This window comes from Mustelus asterias, unplaced genomic scaffold (genome assembly GCF_964213995.1).
Source record: "Mustelus asterias unplaced genomic scaffold, sMusAst1.hap1.1 HAP1_SCAFFOLD_4368, whole genome shotgun sequence".
Classification (NCBI taxonomy): Eukaryota; Metazoa; Chordata; class Chondrichthyes; order Carcharhiniformes; family Triakidae; genus Mustelus; species Mustelus asterias.
In genome coordinates this window covers 5,001-19,206 of record NW_027594313.1, presented here as the reverse complement: position 1 = coordinate 19,206, position 14,206 = coordinate 5,001, and the positions used below count along the sequence as shown (strand labels likewise).

The window sequence follows — 14,206 nt, the reverse complement described above, 5'->3', positions numbered from 1 at the left end:
GGAACAGCTTGGTCGACAGCTCAGCTATTACCGGGAGGCTCATGATTGGTTGATCCAGTGGATTCAGGAGACTAAAGAGCGTCAGGAGAAGATCCAGGCCAGACCAATCAGAGACAGCAGGAGCCTGAAGGAACAGTTGCAGCAAGAGAAGGTACGTGGCAGGGGATGGGGCACCCAGGGAAGACTGAACCCAGAGGGGACCCTGGGGAGAGGCAAGCCTACGACATGGAGAATTGAATGGGGAGGGACCCAGGGAAGAAGGGAACAGGAATAGGAGTAGAAAATATGAACCTGTTCTTCAATTCATACAAACTAGAAGCAGGATGAGGCCATTCAGCCCTTCTAGCCTGCTTCACCATTCATTTTGATCATGGTTGATCATCGAATTCAATATCCTGATTCCCCCTCCCCCCATATCCCTTGATCCCTTTAGCCCCAAGAGCGAAATCTAATTTCTTCCTGAAATCAGAGAATGCTTTGGCCTCAACTACATTCTGTGGCAGTGAATTCCACACATTCACCACCCTCTGGGTGAAGAAATTTCTCCTCACCTTAGTTCTAAAACGTTTACTCCTTATCCTCAAACTATGACCCCCAGATCTGCATTCCCCCACGATTGGGGACATTGATCATGGCTGATATTGAGCTTCAAGTACACCAGGTATACTAGATCTACTGGTTCCCCTTTATCTACCCTATGAGTTACACCCTCAGAAAAATAATAAATTTGTTCAACAGGATTTCCCTTTTGGAAAACTAGATTGACTTTTTGTAATTGCCTTGTTAAGACTTGCTGACGAACAGATTCCAGTATTTTCCTCACAACTGACGTTAGACTAACTATTCACTGTTTTCTCTCCACCTCCTTTCATGAAAAGTGGTGTAACATCTGCCAACTTCCAGTCAAAAGGACGATTCTGAATCTCAGGAATTTTTGGAAAATCAGAGCTAGTGCAATCACTTTCTCTGAAGATATCTCTACTGGAACTCTGGGTGTAGCACAGTAAGAAGTCTCACAACACCAGGTTAAAGTCCAACAGGTTTATTTGGCACTAGTTTTTACAGTCTCAGGCTCCTTAATATGGATTGCTTCATCGGCATCTCCGCAATCTGGGTGTAGGCCCGGAGTCCTGGGGATTTGTTGGAATTTCGTCTCAAAGCTTCACCAATACATTTTCTCAACTGATTTAATCTCCCCCCTCTGTTCAGCCCCTAGTTTACCAACTATTTCTGCTATGATAGTTGTGTCTCCCACTGTGAAAACAGCACAAAATATTTGTTCAATTTCTTTGCTATTTCCTCATTCCCCAATGATAATTTCTCCTGCCTTTGCTTCTCAGGGGCAACATTTACTATAAATGAGCCCCAGTGTTTGCTGACACTTGCTATTCTTCATTTCCATCCATACTGATGTTCATTGCAGTGATAATATTTGGTGCAGGAATGAGACAAAAGCTTGTCTTTCACCTTCAGCAAATTTATTCTTCAAACAACTCAGTAGAGTTACAAGCTATGGACCTTTAATTTCAATGTTTTACTCTGAGCAATGGATTCATTCGCTGTTATACAATTCCTGTTAAACTCTCTCTCCCTTCCTGTTCCACTCTGTTTGCCTTTATCCACATTGCTATACTGTTCCAATACCTCAACCTTTCTCTTTGGGTTTCTAAGTCTTCTGGATAGTCAGAAGCTTTTCCCCAGGGTGGAAGAGTCAATTCTAGGGGGCATAGGTTTAAGGTGCGAGGGACAAGGTTTAAAGGAGATGTAGGAGGTAAGTTTTTTACACAGAGGGTGGTGGGTGCCTGGAACTCGTTGCCGGGGGAGGTGCTGGAAGCAGATTCGATAATGAGTTTTAAGGGGCGTCTGGACAAATACATGAATAGGATGGGAATAGAGGAATATGGTCTCCGGAAGGGCAGGGGGTTTTAGTTTAGTCGGGCAGCACGGTCGGTGCAGACTGGGAGGGCCGAAGGGCCTGTTCCTGTGCTGTAATTTTCTGTATTCTTTACCTGTACCCTCCCCCTCTTACATTAAATCCCTGTCCACAGCCCTAGTTATACAATTGACCGGATCACTGATCCCAGTCCAATTGAAGTGCAGCCCATCGTAATGCACTAGGTGATTCTTGGTCCTCCTCCTCCCATTCCAACTTGTTTTCCAGCCATGCGGAGATATCCTCAATCCTGGTACTGAGCAGGCAACACAACCTTTGGAGCTGCCGTCCTTGGCAGCAGAGATTAGTATCTATCCCCATAGTGCCCCCTATCGCTACCACATTCCTCTTCCGGAGACACATTCACACAGCGAGTGGTTAGGATCTGGAATGTACTGTCTCAGAGTGTGGTGGAGACAGATTCACACAGCGAGTGGTTAGGATCTGGAATGCACTGTCTGAGAGTGTGGTGGAGACAGATTCACACAGCGAGTGGTTAGGACCTGGAATGCACTGTCTGAGAGTGTGGTGGAGACAGATTCACACAGTGAGTGGTTAGGATCTGGAATGCACTGTCTGAGAGTGTGGTGGAGACAGATTCACACAGCGAGTGGTTAGGACCTGGAATGCACTGTCTGAGAGTGTGGTGGAGACAGATTCACACAGTGAGTGGTTAGGATCTGGAATGCACTGTCTGAGAGTGTGGTGGAGACAGATTCACACAGCGAGTGGTTAGGACCTGGAATGCACTGTCTGAGAGTGTGGTGGAGACAGATTCACACAGTGAGTGGTTAGGATCTGCAATGCACTGTTTGAGTGTAAACAAAGAACAGTACAGCACAGGAACAGGCCCTTTAGCCCTCCAAGCCTGCGCCAATCACGTTTACCTATCTGGACCAACTGCTTATGTCCCTCTATTCCTTATCTGCTCATGTGTCTTATCCAGATAAGTCTTAAATGTTGCTAACGTAACTGCTTCAACCACCTCACTTGGCAGTGCACTCCAGACCCCCGCCACCCTCTGTGTAAAAAACCTCCCCCGCACATCTCCACTGAACCTTTCCCCCCTTGTAATTGTCATTTCTGACCTGGGAAAAAGCTTCCAATTGTTCAACCTATCTCTCCCCCTCATAATTTTATAAACTTCCATCAGTTTGCCCCTCAGCCTCCGTCTTTCCAGGGAGAACAATCCCAGTTTATTCAATCTCTCCTCATAGCTAAGACCCTCCATACCAGGCAACATCCTGGTAAACCTTTTCTGTACTCCCTCCAAAGCCTCCACATCCTTCTGGTAATGTCACAACCAGAATTGGACAGAGTTTTCCAAATGTGGCCTCACCAACGTTTTATACAACTGTAACATAATTTGCCAACTTTTACACTCGATGCCCCGGCCGATGAAGGCAAGCCTGCCACATGCTTTCTTCACCACCTTTTCCACCTGTGCTGCCACTTTTAAGGATCTGTGGACCTGTACTCCCAGATCTCTCTGTGCTCCCAGATCTCCCTGTGTGTCGATGCTCCTGATGGTTCTGCCATTTATTTTATAGCTCCCACCTGAATTGGATCGACCAAAATGCATCACCTTGCATTTGTCCAGATTAAATTCCATCCGCCATTTCTCCGCCCAATTTCCCAGCCTATCTGTATCCTGCTGTATTCTCTGACAAGGTTCATCACTATCCGCAACTCCAGCAATCTTAGTTTCATCCACAAACTTACTAATCAGACCAGCTATGTTTTGTTCCAAGTCATTTATATATATTACAAACAGCAGAGGTCCCAGCACTGATCCCTGCGGAACACCATGAGTTACGACCTCCATTCAGAAAAACACCCTTCCACCGCTACCCTCTGTCTTCTATGGCCAAGATGGGGATGGTGCCAGAGGACTGGAGAATGGCGAATGTTGTTCCTCTGTTTAAGAAAGGGAATAGAAATGACCCTGGTAATTTTAGACCGGTTAGTCTTACTTCGGTGGTTGGTAAATTGATGGAAAAGGTCCTTAGAGATGGGATTTACGACCATTTAGAAAGATGCGGATTAATCCGGGATAGTCAGCACGGATTCGTGAAGGGCAAGTCGTGCCTCACAAATTTGATAGAATTTTTTGAGGAGGTAACTAAGTGTGTTGATGAAGGTAGGGCAGTTGATGTCATATACATGGATTTTAGTAAGGCCTTTGATAAGGTCCCCCATGGTCGGCTTATGATGAAAGTGAGGAGGTGTGGGATAGAGGGAAAGTTGGCCGATTGGATAGGTAACTGGCTGTCTGACCGAAGACAGAGGGTGGTGGTCGATGGAAAAGTTTCGGATTGGAGGCAGGTTGCTAGCGGTGTGCCGCAGGGATCAGTGCTTGGTCCTCTGCTCTTTGTGATTTTTATTAATGACTTAGAGGAGGGGGCTGAAGGGTGGATCAGTAAATTTGCTGATGACACCAAGATTGGTGGAGTAGTGGATGAGGTGGAGGGCTGTTGTAGGCTGCAAAGAGACATAGATAGGATGCAAAGCTGGGCTGAAAAATGGCAAATGGAGTTTAACCCTGATAAATGTGAGGTGATTCATTTTGGTAGGACAAATTTAAATGTGGATTACAGGGTCAAAGGTAGGGTTCTGAAGACTGTGGAGGAACAGAGAGATCTTGGGGTCCATATCCACAGATCTCTAAAGGTTGCCACTCAAGTGGATAGAGCTGTGAAGAAGGCATATAGTGTGTTAGCTTTTATTAACAGGGGGTTGGAGTTTAAGAGCCGTGGGGTTATGCTGCAACTGTACAGGACCTTGGTGAGACCACATTTGGAATATTGTGTGCAGTTCTGGTCACCTCACTATAAGAAGGATGTGGAAGCGCTGGAAAGAGTGCAGAGGAGATTTACCAGGATGCTGCCTGGTTTGTTGGGTAGGTCATATGAGGAAAGGTTGAGGGAGCTAGGGCTATTCTCTCTGGAGCGGAGGAGGCTGAGGGGAGACTTAATAGAGGTGTATAAAATGATGAAGGGGATAGATAGAGTGAACGTTCAAAGACTATTTCCTCGGGTGGATGGAGCTATTACAAGGGGGCATAACTATAGGGTTCGTGGTGGGAGATACAGGAAGGATATCAGAGGTAGGTTCTTTACGCAGAGAGTGGTTGGGGTGTGGAATGGACTGCCTGCAGTGATAGTGGAGTCAGACACTTTAGGAACATTTAAGCGGTTATTGGATAGGCACATGGAGCACACCAGGATGATAGGGAGTGGGATAGCTTGATCTTGGTTTCAGATAAAGTTCGGCACAACATCGTGGGCCGAAGGGCCTGTTCTGTGCTGTACTGTTCTATGTTCTATGTGGAGATGCCGGCGTTGGACTGGGGTAAACACAGTAAGAAGTCTCACAACACCAGGTTCTGTTGGACTTGAAACCTGTTGGACTTTAACCTGGTGTTGTGAGACTTCTTTCTATGGCCAAGCCAGTTCTGAATCCACCTAGCTAGTTCAGCCCTGATCCCGTGAGGTTTAATCTTTTGCACCAGCTTGCCATGAGGGACCTTGCCAAATGCTTTACTAAAGTCCATGGAGACAATATCCACGGCCCTTCCCTCATCAATCATTTTTGTCACCTGCTCAAAAAACCCAATTAAATTAGTGAGACACGACCGCCCTCGTAGAAAACCATGCTGCCTGTCGCTAACAAGACCATTCAGTTTCAAATGTGTATAATTCTATTCCTAAGAATCTTCTCCAGCAATTTCACGATTACTGACATCAAGCTCACTGACCTATAATTACCCGGGTTATCCTTGCTACTCTTCCCCTATGTCGTTGTCCCCTATATCAGGACAACATTGCCTATCCTCCAATCCTCTGGGACCTCACCAGGGCCAATGAGGAAACAAAGATTTCTGTTAGAGGCCCAGCAATTTCATCTCTTATGGGGGAGACAGATTTACACAGCGAGTGGTTACGATCTGGAATGTACTGTCTGAGAGTGTGGTGGAGACAGGTTCACACAGCGAGTGGTTAGGATCTGGAATGTACTGTCTGAGAGTGTGGTGGAGACAGATTCACACAGCGAGTGGTTAGGATCTGGAATGCACTGTCTGAGAGTGTGGTGGAGACAGGTTCACACAGCGAGTGGTTAGGATCTGGAATGTACTGTCTGAGAGTGTGGTGGAGACTGATTCACACAGTGAGTGGTTAGGATCTGGAATGTACTGTCTGAGAGTGTGGTGGAGACAGATTGTGGTGGAGACTCTGTCCCCCCTCCCCCGCTGTCTCCTCTCCCCCTCCTCTTCCCCCCGCCACCATCCTCCTTGCTCCTGCCCTCTGTTTCGCCGTCCCCCTCCCTCTCCCCCCCTTTCCCTCCCCCCTCTCTTTCATCCTCCCCCTGATTGCTCTGCTAATTCAGCTACTTGTGGTTGTACAGAAAGTGCTGCAGGAAGTTGAGAAGAATCGAGACAAGGTGGATGAATGTGAGAAATTTGCGAAACAATATATCGATGCCATCAAGGTAACAAAATAAAAATAACACAAAGAAAATCAGTACAGTCCCTAACCAAAACCCAAACACCTTCACACACTCACTCACACACTCACTCGCACACTCACTCGCACACTCACTTGCACACTCACTCGCACTCACACACTCACTCGCACACTCACTCGCACACTCTCACACACTCACTCGCACACTCACTCGCACACTCACTCACACTCACTCACACACACACACACTCACACACTCACTCACTCACTCTCACACTCACTCACACTCACTCACACACTCTCACACACTCACTCACACACTCACTCACACACTCAATCACACACTCACACTCACTCGCACACTCACTCGCACACTCACTCACACACTCAATCACACACTCTCAAACTCACTCGCACACTCACTCACACTCTCACACACTCTCACACACTCACACACTCACTCACACACTCACTCACACTCTCACACTCACTCACACACTCACTCACACACTCTCAAACTCACTCGCACACTCACACTCACACACTCTCACACACACTCACACACTCACCCGCACACTCACTCGCACACTCACTCATACACTCACTCACACACACACACTCACTCACACACTCTCTCACACACTCACTCGCACACTCATTCTCACTCTCACACTCTCACACTCACTCACACACTCACTCGCACTCACACTCACTCGCACACTCACGCTCACACACACACACTCACTCGCACACTCACTCTCACACACTCACACACTCACTCACACACACACTCGTGCACTCACAATCACTCGCACTCACTCGCACTCACTCACACTCTCACACACACTCGCACACTCACTTGCACACTCACTCACACACTCACTCACACTCTCACACTCACTCGCACACTCACTCACACAGTCACTCGCACACTCACTCACACACTCACTCGTGCACTCACTCACACACACTCACTTGCACACTCACTCGCACACTCACACACTCGCACACTCACTCGCACACTCTCACTCACTTGCACACTCACTCACTCACAGGCACTCTCACACTCACTTACTCAGTCACCCACTCGCACACTCATTCGCACCCTCGCATCGTCACTCGCACTCACTCACACTCACTTGCACACACTCGCACACTCACTTGCACACTCACTTGCACCCTCACTTATGCTCACTTGAAAACTCACTTGCACACTCGCAGTCACACACACACACACTCACTCACAGGCACTCTCACACTCACTCACTCACTCGCACCTTCACTCGCACTCGCACTCACTCGTACCCACTCACACACACACTCACACACACTCGCACACATACTCGCACATTCACTCGCACGTGCACTTGCGCACTCACTCGTACCCACTCGCACACTCACTTACGCTCACTTGAAAACTCACTCGCACACTCTCGCAGTCACACGCACTCGCACACTCACTTGCACACTCACTCGCACTCACTCGTACCCACTCTCACACACACTCGCACACACACTCGTACACTCACTTGCACATTCACTCGCGCTCACTCGCACATTCACACGCGCTCACTCGCACATTCACTCGTGCTCACTCGCACATTCACTCGCACATTCACTCGCATACTCACTTGCGCACTCACTCGCACACACTCGCACACTCACTTGAAAACTCAGTCGCACTCACTCGCACACTCACTCGCAGTCACACACACTCGCACACTCACTCACTCTTACCTACTCACAAACTGACTCGCACACTCACTCGCACATTCACTCGCACTCACTCGCACATTCACTCACACACTCACTTGCGCACTCACTCGCACACTCACTTGAAAACTCAGTCGCACTCACTCGCACACTCACTCGCAGTCACACACACTCGCACACTCACTCGCACTCACTCGTACCTACTCACAAACTCACTCGCACGCTCACTTGCGCACTCACTCACACTCACTCGCACACTCACTCGTACCCACACACACTCACTCGCACACTCACTCACAGACTCACTTGCACACTCACTCGCACACTCATTCATACACTCTCGCACACACTTGCACACTCACGTGCAAACTCGCCCATTCTCTCACACTCTGCCACACACTCGCACACTCACTCGCACACTCACTCGCACATTCACTCGCACGCACACTCACTCACACACTCAGTCGCATACGCACTCGTGCACTCACTCGCTCGCACACTCACTCGCACACTCACTCACTTGCACACACACTCAGTCGCATACTCACTCGCACACTCACACTCCCTCACAGGCACTCACACACTCACTCGCACACACACTCGCACTCACTCACACAATCACACACTCAGGCACTCACACACTCACTCGCGCACTCACTCGCATGCATTCTCACTCACTCGCAGACTCACTCACACGCTCACAGGCACTCTCACACTCACTCAGACACTCACTCGCACACTCATTTGAACACTCACTTGCACGCTCACTCGCACACACACATTCTCACAATCACTTGCACATCCGCACACTCACTCGCTCACATACTCACTCACACTCACTTGCACACTCACTCGCACACACACACTCAATCGCACACTCACTCACATTCACTTGCACACTCACACTCACTCGCACACACTCACACTCACTCACACACGTGCACACTCACTCATTTGCACATACACTCGCACTCACTTGCGCGCGCACACTCACTTGCATGCTCACCCACACACACTCATTCACACACTCACCCGCACACACACACTCTCACACTCACTCTCACACTCGCACACTCAATTGCACTCATTTATACACCACTCGCACACTCAGTCACACACTCACTCGCACACTCACTCGCATTCACTCGCACTCACTCGTACCCACTCGTACCCACTCACACACCCACTCGCACACTCACCCGTACCCACTTACACTCACTCGCACACTCACTCGCACAGACTCGCACATTCACTTGCACACGCACTTGCACACTCACTTGCACACTCACTCATACGCTCACTCGCACACTCACTCGCACTCACTCGCACACACTCTCACACCCACTGGCACACTCACATTCACACACACGCTCGCACACTCACTCGCACACTCACTCACACACTCGCACACTCACTCACACACTCACTCACACACTCAGAGGCACTCACACTCACTCGCACACTCACTCGCACGCACACACTCACTCGCTCACTCACACACTCACTCACAGGCACTCTCACACTCACTCGCACACTCACTTGCACGCACTCAATCACTCGCAACCTCACTCACACACTCACTCACAGGCACTCACACTCACTCCCACACACTTGCACACTCACCCACACGCACACACTCACTCGCTCACTCACACACTCGCTCACAGGCACTCTCACACTCACTCGCACACTCACTTGCACGCACTCACTCACTCGCAACCTCACTCACTCACTCACTCACAGGCACTCACACTCACTCCCACACACTTGCACACTCACTCGCACGCACACACTCTCTCACAATCACTTGCACTCTCACTCGCACACCCGCACACTCACTCGCTCACATACTCACTCACACTCACTCGCATGCACTCTCACTCGCACACCCGCACACTCACTCGCTCACATACTCACTCACACTCACTCGCATGCACTCTCACTCACTCGCCCACACACTCACACTCACTCACAGGCACTCACACCCGCTCACTTGCACACTCACACTCACTTGCACACTCACACACTCAATCGCACACTCACATTCACTTGCACACTCACACTCACATTCACATGCACACTCGCGCACACACACTCGCACGCTCACTCTCACACTCACCCGCACACTCACCCGCACACTCAACCGCACACTCACTCACACTCATTTGTACATACACTCGCACTCACTTGCACACATACTCACTCGCACACTCAGTCACCCACTCACTCATTCGCACACACACTCTCACACTCACTTGCACACTCACTCGCACACCCACACACTCACTCGCTCGCTCACCCGAACACTCACTCGCTCACGTACTCACTCACATTCACTTGCACACTCACACTCACTCGCACCACTCGCACACACTCTCACACTCACTTGCACACTCACTCGCAGTCACTCGCACACACTCTCACTCGCACACTCACTCACACTCATCCGCACACCACCCGCACAGTCACACACTCGCACGCTCATTTGCACATTCACTCACTCACACTCACTTTCACACTCGCACACTCACTCACACTCATTTGCACATACACTCGCACTCACTTGCACACACACTCACTCGCACACTCAGTCACCCACTCACTCACTCATTCGCACACACACTCTCACAGTCACTTGCACACTCACTCGCACACCCACACACTCACTCACTCGCTCACCCGCACACTCACTCGCTCACGTACTCACTCACATTCACTTGCACACTCACTCGCACCACTTGCACACACACTCACACTCACTTGCACACTCACTCGCACACTCACTCGCACACATTCGCACACTCACTCTCACACTCGCACACTCACTCACACTCATTCGCACACCACCTGCACAGTCACTCACACTCACACGCTCATTTGCACACTCACTCGCACACTCACTCTCACACTCACTCTCACTTTCACACTCACTCGCACACTTTCACGCGCACTCACTCTCACATTCACTCACACTCACTCGCACACACACGCACACACTCGCACACTTACTTGCACACTCGCACACACTCGCACATTCACTCGCACACTCACTCCCACACTTGCACACTCACCGACTCCCACACTTACTCGCACACTCACTCTCATTTGCACACTCACACACACACTCAATCGCACACTCACTCACACACTGACACATGCACACTGACACTGATATGGGTTTTGAGTCGAGCAGCTGTTTGTGTGACCAGCTGCACAGATGTTAACCCTGGGACATTATGTTTTGATAGGACTATGAGCTTCAGTTAGTTACCTATAAGGCTCAGATGGAACCTGTTCTGTCTCCTGTGAAGAAACAGAAAGTGATTTCTGCCTCCGACACAGTCATCCAAGAGGTAAGGAACGGTGTGAATGTTACAGCGCCCAGGCCCATCTGACCAATCAGCAACAGTCACTGACCTCCATACTGACTGAGCAGCCAATTAGACTAAGGGATCAATGAGCCAATCACTGGTTTCGATCCTCTGGGTGCTCAGTGTTATTTTGGGGAGTAAGGAACATGAGACAGGGAAGTTATGGAGGCAAACTCAATAGAGTCTTTTAAGAAACTCCTGGATGAGTACATGGGACTTAATAGGATGGAGGGTTATAGATAGGCCTAAAAGGTAGGGATATGTTCAGCACAACTTATGGGGCCAAAGGGCCTGTTTTGTGCTGCAGTTTTCTATGTTTCTATGTTACAGGAACCGTGGTGTACAAAGGTTGTAATGAATCTAGTCAAGAAGAAAAAAAAAGCTTACAAAAGGTTCAGGGAGCTAGGTAATGTTAGAGCGGCATGGTAGTACAGTGGTTAGCACTGCTGCTTCACAGCTCCAGGGTCCCGGGTTCGATTCCCAGCTCGAGTCACTGTCTGTGTGGAGTTTGCACATTCTCCTCGTGTCTGCGTGGGTTTCCTCCGGGTGCTCCGGTTTCCTCCCACATCCAAAGATGTGCAGGTTAGGTTGATTGGCCAGGTTAAAAATTGCCCCTTAGAATCCTGGGATGCGTAGATTAGTGGGTAAATATGTGGGGGTAGGGCCTGGGTGGGATTGTGGTTGGTGCAGACTCGATGGGCCGAATGGCCTCCTTCTGCACTGTAGGGTTTCTATGATTTCTATGAGATCTACGGCTAATAGGAAGGATCTTAAGAAGGAAATTAGGAGAGCCAGAAGGGGTCACGAGAAGGCCTTGGCAGGCAGGATTAAGGAAAACCCCAAGGCATTCTACAAGTATGTGAAGAGCAAGGGGATAAGACGTGAAAGAATAGGACCTATCAAGTGTGACGGTGGGAAAGTTTGTATGGAACCGGAAGAAATAGCAGAGGTACTTAATGAATACTTTACTTCAGTATTCACTATGGAAAAGGATCTTGGTGGTTGTAGTGCAGACTTGCAGCGGACTGAAAAGCTTGAGCATGTCGATATTAAGAAAGAGGATGTGTTGGAGCTTTTGAAAAGCATCAAGTTAGATAAGTCGCCGGGACCGGATGAGATGTACCCCAGGCTACTGTGGGAGGCGAGGGAGGAGATTGCTGAGCCTCTGGCGATGATCTTTGCATCATCAATGGAGACGGGAGAGGTTCTGGAGGATTGGAGGGATTGCGGATGTTGTTCCTTTATTCAAGAAAGGGAGTAGAGATAACCTCAGTGGTTGGTAAGTTGATGGAGAAGATCCTGAGAGGCAGGATTTATGAACATTTGGAGAGGTATAATATGATTAAGAATAGTCAGCATGGCTTTGTCAAAGGCAGATCATGCCTTACGAGCCTGGTTGAATTTTTTGAGGATGTGACTAAATACATTGATGAGGGAAGAGCAGTAGATGTAGTATATATGGACTTCAGCAAGGCATTTAATAAGGTGCCCCATGCAAGGCTTATTGGGAAAGTGAGTGGGCATGGGATCCAAGGGGACATTGCTTTGTGGATCCAGAACTGGCTTGCCCACAGAAGGCAAGGAGTGGTTGTCGATGGGTCATATTCTGCATGGAGGTCGGTCACCAGTGGAGTGCCCCAGGGATCTGTTCTGGGACCTTTACTCTTTGTGATTTTTATAAATGACCTGGATGAGGAAGTGGAGGGATGGGTTGGTCGGTTTGCTGATGACACAAAGGTTGGAGGTGTTGTGGATAGTGTGGAGGGATGTCAGAAGCTGCAGCGAGACATTAATAGGATGCAAGACTGGGCGGAGAAGTGGCAGATGGAGTTTAACCCAGGTAAGTGTGAGGTGGTTCATTTTGGCAGGTCAAATAGGATGGCAGAATATAATATTAATGGTAGGACTCTTGGCAGAGTGGAAGATCAGAAGGATCTTGGGGTCCGAGTTCATAGGACGCTCAAAGCAGCTGTGCAGGTTGAGGCTGTGGTTAAGAAGGCGTATGGTGTACTGGCCTTCATCAATCGAGGAATTGAGTTTAGGAGTCGTGAGATAATGTTGCAGCTATATAAGACCCTGGTCAGACCCCACTTGGAGTACTGTGCTCAGTTCTGGTCGCCTCATTACAGGAAGGATGTGGAAGCCATAGAAAGGGTGCAGAGGAGATTTACAAGGATGTTGCCTGGGTCGGGGAACTTGCCTTATGAGGATAGGTTGAGTGAGCTCGGCCTTTTCTCCTTGGAGAGACGAAGAATGAGGGGTGACCTGATAGAGGTGTATAAGATGTTAAGAGGTATTGATCGAGTGGACATTCAGAGGCTTTTACCCAGGGCTGAAATGGTTGCCACAAGAGGTCACAGGTTTAAGCTGCTGGGGAGTAGGTACAGAGGAGATGTCAGGGGTAGGTTTTTCACTCAGAGGGTGGTGGGCGCGTGGAATGGGCTGCCAGTAATGGTGGTGGAGGCGGATTCGATAGGGTCTTTTAAGAGACTTTTAGATAAGTACATGGAACTTAGTAAGATAGAGGGTTATAGGTAAGCCTAGTAATCGCTAAGGTAGGGACATGTTCGGCACAGCTTTATGGGCTGAAGGGCCTGTATTGTGCTGTAGTTTTTCTATGTTCTATGTTCTATGCGCCGGTAGATCAACTGTAATCCACTCAAGATCAACTGTAATCCACTCCTGACCAATCATGATTTAGCTTCAGGGTCACTGAGGGTTACTGA

At 49.1% G+C, this 14,206-nt stretch overlaps 1 protein-coding gene across 1 annotated transcript in view; it reads left to right on the top strand.

The window, feature by feature from the left end:
* Positions 1–10: 10 nt before the first annotated feature.
* LOC144491071 (uncharacterized) overlaps positions 11–14,206 on the top strand; it is a gene marked incomplete at its 3' end in the record, with an annotated part of 19,189 nt that continues 4,993 nt past the window's right edge. Inside the window, exons 1-3 of the mRNA XM_078208754.1 lie at positions 11–151; positions 6,338–6,421; positions 11,358–11,462. Of these exons, the coding sequence (XP_078064880.1) occupies positions 11,394–11,462 (69 nt within the window). The remainder of the gene's footprint in view (positions 152–6,337; positions 6,422–11,357; positions 11,463–14,206) is intronic.